Source organism: Buceros rhinoceros, unplaced genomic scaffold (genome assembly GCF_000710305.1).
Source record: "Buceros rhinoceros silvestris isolate BGI_N320 unplaced genomic scaffold, ASM71030v1 scaffold6288, whole genome shotgun sequence".
NCBI lineage: Eukaryota > Metazoa > Chordata > Aves > Bucerotiformes > Bucerotidae > Buceros > Buceros rhinoceros.
Window position 1 is genome coordinate 152,305 of NW_010426343.1, and position 9,545 is coordinate 161,849.

The 9,545-nt window shown below is 36.7% G+C and overlaps 1 protein-coding gene across 1 annotated transcript in view; it reads right to left on the bottom strand.

Annotated features, from left to right (window-relative positions):
- DIAPH2 (diaphanous-related formin 2) overlaps positions 1-9,545 on the bottom strand; it is a gene marked incomplete at both ends in the record, with an annotated part of 150,142 nt that overhangs the window by 132,381 nt on the left and 8,216 nt on the right. The window contains 5 exons of the mRNA XM_010141468.1: positions 285-393; positions 1,517-1,653; positions 2,789-2,858; positions 2,940-3,014; positions 3,391-3,530. Coding sequence (XP_010139770.1) covers positions 285-393; positions 1,517-1,653; positions 2,789-2,858; positions 2,940-3,014; positions 3,391-3,530 — 531 coding nt within the window. The remainder of the gene's footprint in view (positions 1-284; positions 394-1,516; positions 1,654-2,788; positions 2,859-2,939; positions 3,015-3,390; positions 3,531-9,545) is intronic.

The window sequence follows — 9,545 nt, forward strand, 5'->3', positions numbered from 1 at the left end:
ATGTTGTGTGGTTGTTTTTATATATTTTAAATCAACGAGGTTATCAAGTAGGAGTTAACGTCAAAATTAATACTTTTGTGATCGCATCATTAAGATAAAAATATCATTTATAGAAAATCTATTACCAGCCGTCCATTTCTATTTATTTTTCCTCTTTTACTAAACACTGGAGGAATAGCACTGAAAGATTTTGCTGGTAAGTTATTTAAAGGTCATAAAATAAACACAATCTTAAGTATTTTAGATAATTTCTGAAGTATTAGTAAGCATACAAAAAAGCTCACCTGCAGCTGTAAGAATTCATGGTTTTCCAGTCCTTCAACAATCTGAGAAAAACGTTCCCTATTGTGCCTTTCAGCAGCAGTTGTTATAGCACCTAAAAGCTTGTCCAGACTAAGAGAAACATAAACTGTCAAAAAGCATCACACAGCCAGCTTCCTCATTTTAAAGACTCTTAGCCCACTATTAACCCAACTCACACCTTCAGTGCACTGCCAGAGAACCTGAACGCATTGATCTACGCTTAGCTATATAAAGCTAGAAACAAACCAAGAAACAAGTGCTAAAATGCCTTCAAGATTAATGTTGAATTTAAAAAAAGTGACTAAATCCCTAAATTATTCTGACATTCAGCTAAGAAACAACCAATGAGGAAACAAATACAATCACTACCTTGACAAGACTGTGCGCTAGGTACTAGGTGTTTAACATCTGGGAAGTCTACTAAACTGTTTTTTTCAGAAATCAAAACGTTTCTATCTATTTACTGTACAGGAGACATGGAGTTTGCTGTTTCCAGTCTCCAATAAAATAACATACTCAAAAATTCAAAGCAAACATAAGTCAACTGATCATTGTTTTACAAAGCTCATAGACATAACCCCATAACTTGAAGTACTCAAAACTTCAAGCTATAAATGTCAGCTCTTTCCACCTGTCAAATTTAGTTAGGGGTGATGTTTCAACAAAAAACAAACATGTATTTTTTTCTATATTATCTTCTAGACTAATAAACAAATCCAACATGTGGTGTAAACTCAGCAATTTTCAAATGTAAGTATTTCACCTCCCCTTTTCAGGGGAGATGTCCCAGCCTCAATCTTTCCCACAATAAAAGGCTCAGTAGTGCCCCACACTAACTCACATTGTCTTTAAATCTGACAGCTTTCCTTGTGGCAATTAAAAGTCTACAATTCCTGATCATACTCAGAGATAGACGAAATAACTTATTTTTCAGCAGCCATTTATGAACAGTTATGGCTCATCAGGTCTCTATAGTAAGCAATCATAGTCCTTCCAGACCTTGCACTTAGGCCACAGTTTGTAGATCTCTGCCCATCCATTTTAATATTGCATTAACACATCACAACCGGTGAAAGTCTCTTTTCATTTAAACTATATTAAGGAAGTACAGACTTAACCAGTTTCATTTGTTTCACTGACAAGTTTTCTCACCTGTGTCCAAACTGACAACTCACAAGCATTCAAAAAAAAATTGTTTCAATATCTTACTTACACATTTTCCTCTCCAACAATGCAGATAGCAGAAAGGATTTTCACTGTCTCGGTCATCATGTGTGGTTGCTTTGGATCGATTGCTCTTGATAATAGCAACAGACTTCTTTCATCTCCAAGAATCCTTTGCAATCCGTACTTAAAGAAACAAAAAGCTTACAGTGAAAGACTGTATTTCCCTGAAATACTCATCATCACCTCTGGGAGTCAGATCCTTGGAAGTCCTCACACCTCCTGCACTCTGCTAAAACTTTCTGGCTATTATGGCCTGGAGACACAAAGCAGGCTTCCACAGGAGGTGTTCTCCTAAAAAAAAGAACCAGCTCCTAAGGAAGACACTGTATCTTGTAAAATCATGTATCCACCAACAGATGAATATAGGTTTTATTTTCTATCTATATCTGAAACACCTCAACGGTATGAAAAACTCATTCATTCTTTTTTCCAGTAACTGTAACAGCTCCTGACAAGCTGAAATTATGTTTTCCACACAATGTCTGATAGTTTGAAATTCTTTTCTGAAACAACTACCTTCATTTATGATATATTCTATTTCACTTTTTGTACAGATAAATCAAAACTAACCTTACACATTGTGAGGGTTTACTTAACTGAGTAACAATAGTTAAAAGTAACTTCAATGCAGAGTTGTATCTGTTTGGGGACGGGGGGAGATCAATCATTGTAACAACTTAGATTTTGCTAGGAATAAAGCTAAATTACAAGTTTAACACATCAGCTTCTACAAACAGTATTCACACTTCGTGAACATGAGAAACTCATGTCAGAAGCAAGTTAGATACAACTTAAACTAGACCAAAGTTTTATCCTTTACCCACTACCTACCAACTTAAACACCATAGCTAAAAAGATATTAAATCATACTCAGTTTAAAATCAAATGAAAAGTATATTACACTAACAAAATCAATCATGTACTGAAAACGGAATTTAGAAATAAATATTTCCCTTTCAATTTCATAAGCAAATTCATTTCACTTAAATCCCTGCTAGCATCCTCTGTCCAATCCTTTACTTCCAAAAATTAGTGATATTTAAGAAGGCTAAGACAAAATGCCTGTTCAGAAAGGTTTCTGACCAAGACTCTCAACAAAAAGTTTCACTAAGTTTGGACCTACATTTCCAAAGAGTTCAGCTGACACTAGACATACAAGCTTTCCTTCTTTTTCTCAGATTCAACATGCTACAGAGATCTTTAAGTTCACAAAAAAAACAATCACACTAGAAGAATCTGAATTTAAAATATTTCTTACTTTATTGTTCATAAATGCTTTGAGGCACTGGATAAGTTTATGTTGATTCTTCTTATCAATACTTTCTTGCCTTGAAGGAGGAAAATAATGTTAGTACAAGCCATCTTCACAAGCTCCTCCACCCCTCCCCTTCACATGATCGAGTCCTTACTGTTTCTTGTCCAGAAGCCTTTCCAATACATCCAACAGAAGTCCAAGACCTTCATGTCCAAAATTGTTAACCCAGCTGGAAAAAGAAAGAAAAAGTCTTGTAAATATTTGTAAAGCAAATGTAAATCTTGCAAAGTTAGGTCTCCAATACTGCTTGCACATCTCTTCATAGACACTTCCCAGGAAGACCTGATCAGCCATTAAGACCAATGCTTAGTTGCCACAACTAGAAGTGGTTGAGAACCACTGCGAAAGGCGAGAAGATACTGCAGACAGTTACAAACACTTCACTTATCCTTTACCAATGTGCTGAGAACTACTTTCTTCTGCCAACAAGCATTAGCATAATTACTCTGGTTTCAAAAAAAGTAAAAAGGCAACCAACAATCCACAACTCTCTATTGCTTCGCAAAAACATCATGATGAAAACTACAGCAGAAATGATTACTTACCTGACTGGATTGCTAGTTAGAGACACTCTCAAAGACTCTAGGCAATTAAGAAGCTTTTCCTCTGAAATTCCAGATCTCAGTTCATGAATATATTCTTGTGAAGACAGTGTGCATTCATGCTTGCTGTTTTTCAGTCCACCCTATCACAGAAGATAGAATTGCTGCTTAATGTCACACTGATCATAGCAGCATTTAGGTGATAGCATGTAAGGCAAATATTTTGTTGTGAATTTTAAAATCACCATTTTTGCTGTACAACTGTTAAAGACACCTGACTTGACTTTGATTTGTCATAAGCATTTAATAGTTTAGTTTTTGCATCACAAGGGGAAGTATTTTTCTGAAATTTTCTTCACTTCTTGAAGTGCATACACTACATCTTGGATATAAAAATTTAATTGCATCATTCAGTTCTATTAACATGTTTAACTGCTACACATTCTCATTTAATATCTATTTCACAACACTGTATTAGAAACAACCATAAACAGAGACACACAAAAACCCCACTCTTGTTTTTAAACTTGTCTGATCATTCCCACTGCACCCATCTTCTGTATCACAAAAGCTGTGCATTATCACTAGGGACATATCCTGACTCTAAAACTAATTCTCTCTTATCCAAAAGAAAGGAAGAAGATAAGCCACTGAAAATGCCTTTGAGAAGGTGCTGGTATCCCCCAGTTGTTAAATCAGTGGTTTTAAAATCATGCAACTGCGTGATTCAGGGATTTCCTGCTGTACCGTTATTCCACGTTTGGCCACTAATAGAGATCTCTAGAGGATTTTATTTGTTACAAAAGAACCATAGAAAAGATTTGACAAAGAGCTCACGTCCCTGCTGAAGTGCCATTACAGGAGTACAACTACCTACAAGGTAGTTATTAGGTATTTCAGTACTAATATACTCGATAATCAGTTTTTATTCAAAACCACGAAAAACATACAAAACATGTTACCAGAGGGTGCTGCTAATCCTTTGTACAGCTCTGACAAGGTGCAGCAGAGCAGGCTTATCTCAGAAGAGTGGTTATGAGTCACACGCAGTTCCTAAAGCTCCTTAGCTCTAAATGGCCTGTGAAAGAGAACCTGACAAAGCTATCATGGGTGTCAAGGCAAGATGAAGAGTGCCGGACTTAGAATAGGATTTATATGTATTTGGTTTTAATTGTATCAGGAACTACTCTGACTACTCCACTCTTCTGACTGTGTCTCTTTCAAAATGCTACATGCTTTATTAAGTCTCTGGTGTGCTCTATTCAAATTCTTACCGTTCATTTTCCTAAAATGACACCAAGTACGGCTGATGACAAAATGACTTGTTTGCAGTGAGGTTAATGATTTCTGTTATGCATATAACAGAACTATGTAAATCCTCACAATAGACAACAAACCAAAACCTGACACAGATCATGAATGCATAAAGATAAGAGTGTCCTCTGGACTGTGTCAACTTGGAAGATGTTTCTTGCTGACGTGCACAGCACCTTTAGCTGGACAATGCATGCAAGTTATACATCAAAAGACCAAGACAAACAAAGATGAGTAAATAGGATATAAAGGTACTACAAACTGTCATCATCAGCATCCTAAAGAAAGAGATGCTCTTCCACCAAAGGAAAAAGAAAGAAATGGATGGAAGTCATCCTTAAGAGTAGGAACTGACTTTAAACCGGATAAGCATATCAGCACTATGTATTGAAGATCATAGTAGTTCAGAGAAACCACGACTCTGAAAGATCGTGAGTCTGTTCCTATATTCAAGTAAAGGACTTGAATACAGGAACAGCTTTACGCCGTTCTTCGCATTGGATGAAAACCGAGTGAGATGATATGCGTCACTAAATGCACACCACCTACCCAGTACTGGATACAGTTTTTGTCATCTCAGACAAACCCTGGGAGTAAAAGATGAGAACAAAAGCACTGCTGTAAGCCACGAAATCTATAAAGAGATGAGACAATGGCAACTGTAGCCAAATGCCATTACACCTTAAGCTAGACTCTGAGAAGCATTTCCTGTGAGCAGCCCATGCACTGTGGAGTCTGCTGCAAGCTCCAAAGGAGATTCCTTCTCAGATGAGGCATTTAAAGTATTTGCAACATTTTCTTTCATATTTAAATGAAGATGTGCTCTTGCTGCCTCCTTCTATGCATCAAGGCCCCTCTCCTCTGCCTAGGCTCTTGTTTTCAGAAGGCCTATGACTCCCTCAAAAAACGTTAAAATAGCGTAAAAGTTACAGAAATTGGCAGCAAGATCTTCTAAGCCTCCTTACCATGCCTCACCGAACAGACAGACTTCTTCAGAGTTTCTATGACTAAGCACCTTTAACTGCATAGCAAATAAAGGAACATCCTTTTCCATGCCCTCCCTCTTCAAAACAGGTGATCACTAAAGATAGCTCCAAAACCTTCATTGTCAAAACCTTTCAAATAAATAACCCAGGTCATGCTAAAGAATTCTCATTTCCTCAGAATTCTCAATTTACTTTCTGTAATTTTCATCAATCAACCCTCTCTCACCTCTACCCATGCTAACTGGAGTGCTACAACCAGGTGCTACTTCTTTTATTTCCTTACTCAAAGAGAGTTGGATCAGGATGCTTTGAAGTAATACTATTAAGTACTTTACATGGATCAGATTTTAATATATACACTTCTCATTTACTTTGATGTACAAGGTCTCAGTGAAAGATATGCTTTATGTAAGAGCATCTAATAAAGACGAAGGCAAAAGTGAAGTACAAAGAAACTCAGAGGGTTAGGTCCCACACCAGAACCTTCTCAGATTAAAACAATGCATAAGATTGAAAATCTTAGAAATTCCTTTATGACCAGTTATGCTCACAGTATTAGAGTATTATAAGAATTAATCCTTCATGACAACTCAAATGAAAGTCTGGACAACACACTTAATAACCTTCTCTGAGGAAATTAGAAGCAATGAAGTTTTAGTGAAAAACTAGTTTAAAGGAACTCCTGGTAAGCCTCACATAAAAAACAAGTATGTGAAAGAAAATCTAGTCTGCTTGTCCATGAAGAGGCTAAAGCTAATCAATTCCAGTCTGTGCGTAGGTCACATTTCAGGGTTTAAGGGACAGCAGTGAAAGAGAGACAGGACAGACACTTTTCAGTGCAGGATACAGTGAAAAATAAACTTAAGCACAGTTTTCTTTCAACACAAACTTTTTTTTATTTAGAAAACCAGAAAATAATTAAATATTTTAGAGATTTTGCTTCAGTTTATCTTACTCTACTTTGACTCTAGGTGATTTCAAAGTTGCTTGCTAGACACAGAAATTCCTCACCCAGGACTTCGCAAATGTCCACATTTATAAACTCCTCAGACGTGCCACCAGAGACCTGTAAACAAGCTTGAGAACCAACGTCTAACAAAACAGGAAAGCAAAAGCATTTTGCCCTCTCTGGGGAAATAAGGACATACTGTGTCTTCTTGGTGGTAAGGAACTGCGGAGCACACGTGAACCAAATGGATGGGCTGTTCACGCAGACAATACAAGATCAGAAAAAGCTGTCCTTACTCCTCTTGGAAGCACCAGAGAATTCAGACCTCATTAGGACTGAGTCTAAAGACAAGTTCATGAGACAGTGTATACTTCAGGGAGAATGTTGGCTGCCAGCACATTGAAATCCCCCCCAGATCACAGATCATCACTTCTACCCAATTCACTATAACTGTTCCATAATTTCAAAAATAAATCACTCTTCAAACAGAAATAAGTAACTGGTACCACCATAATTAACCACAAAGTGGAAATAATTACTTAAACTTTCCCCATTGCCAATGACTAACTGAAGGGCTTTTGCATATTCTCTATTAATACAACTCTGTTTCTGTCTCAAGGAGGAAAACCACTATATTTTAATTAGAGCATAATAACAAAGTCAGATAAGACAAATTGTTTGGGGGGTGGGGTGAGGGCAGCTGTTTGTTTTTTAGGAAAGCAATAAAAGCATTTTCAAAGATTTTTTTTTTATACCACGTATGCTCTAGTTGTTGCACACTTGGAAAAGTGGTGTCCTTGTTCAAGCTATGAGTTGAAACACCATCAGCTCCTGCACTAGAAGTTGGACGTTTGCACAATTCATATTCACTTTACTCTGTAGATATCAGCTAAACACATTAACTCCACCCATTTAAATCAGAACTAAGAAGCCTATCTTACTTGAGGCATCTACACTGATGCCTTACAGGCAAGCAGAAGATGTGCAGTGGCCATTACAATGCAATTATCACTGTCGGTAAAGGCAAGAGAAGATTACTTAGCAGGCAGCTGAAATGACAAGTGGGCACCAGCGCCTGAGATCCCAAGCAAAAGTCAAATAAACTAAAGCTCTAACTCCTCATTAAAGAGGCAAACCTCTTCTGTGCAATTGTCACTACAACCCAACAGTACTAGTATGAACAGCCCAAGATTCCTCTCCTCCCTAACCACGGTAAATCTTCAGGAAAGTAACTACATGTGCCAGCAGATGCCATCAACTCCCAAGGGCTGAATCCTACAAAAACATACTGAGAGAAGCACACCAACATGCATGCAATACTATGCAGAACCCATACTCTAATTTTACTACTTGGCAAGCTACCTGTGCAAAAACACGCCTTCAACACACAACTGTTCTTTCTCTCCAGCAGACCCCAAATTAAGAGGCATGGGGAAGAAGGCAGGTATTAGAGTTTCTCCACTGCCCATTCTGCATGTACCAGTTTCCTTGATAAAATGAACTCTTCACAAAGCAGCTGTTCGGGCTAATTCATACCATAAGGAAATTACATGGCAGCAGGAGTTATTTGAAATTGGTTTTAACTCACTGAACTGGAGAATTAATAATTTGATCCCTCAAAAACTGAATACCTTCATGGCACTTACATATTTTCTCAATCAGCCTAAGAACCAGTACCGTGTACAAAACTAAAACGTACTGGGGAACACAGACAAAAAAGGCTGTTTAAAGACCACTCTGAATAAAACCAAGCCAACAGCAATTCCATTATCCCTACACACTATATCCTAAACATTCAAGTACATCTAAGGTAATGATTAGACAGTTTAAGTCATAGGTTGTTCTGTATTATTATAAACTACAAAATATAAGTACTGAATACAACCTAGGATAGAAAACCCTGCAGCAGCTAAAAAGTCTGTTTTGGCTCGAGTCAAAAATAAAGTCCATCCATAATTAAAAAGAAGATCATTGCTTTCAGTCGTCATTTAAAATGTATAAGTAATTATTCCCCAAAAAATCCTTTATTCCAGGAAACAAAAATTTACTGAATTCAGTCCAAATTGAGTCCCAAGTACTTGTTAAATAAAAAATAAATCACTCAATTCAATCACGGCAACATAAAATGTAGCGGAGCACTTCATAAGAGAAAAGTTATGCTATGAGTGATCTCATCTTATGCTTATTAAATGACCTTTTGAATTCTCTATATTAATCTTATTCTCACGATGATATCCAGTGGCTGACATTTCCACAACAAACTATGAATAATAAAAATTAGGACATTAAAAAAATCCACATCTAGACAGAATGAAGTGAAATACTCTAAAGTTTTGAATGATTGCCTTCAATTAAGAGCAAGACAAGCATAAAATACTCTTGTTGCTCACAAGGAACCGATGAGTTCTCAGTGAGTCTTAAGTATTTGGAAATAGATTCCTGAAAACAACAGATCCTTCAAAATTGCAATCACTCTTATACTGGTAAGATAAATATGATTGAATGAGTTGATAATTATTTTGATAAAATAAGGATTCAGTTATGCCCAACTAAATCCAAGACAAAAGTCTAAAATATTCCAGCTTAATCTCTAAAAATGAAGTGTATTCATAAGGGAAAAAAACTATCATGTTCATACTCACCGGAACTTTACTTCCGACTATCTGCATGCAGTGGTCAGCCAAGAGAGGTTATTGTGTAAAAAAGATAATAATAATAATACATAAATAAACACAGCAAAGTACTTAGTAGGATGTAGCATCACACAAACTTTTCAGTGTTTAATCATTAGTCGTAGTTACATTCCTTTATTACTTTCTCAAACTGTTTAAGAGTTACAGCTGCTCAACAGGAAAACAGTAGTTCTACTGCAGAAAATATAATTTGTAATTCTTTTGCTTCGCTGCTGA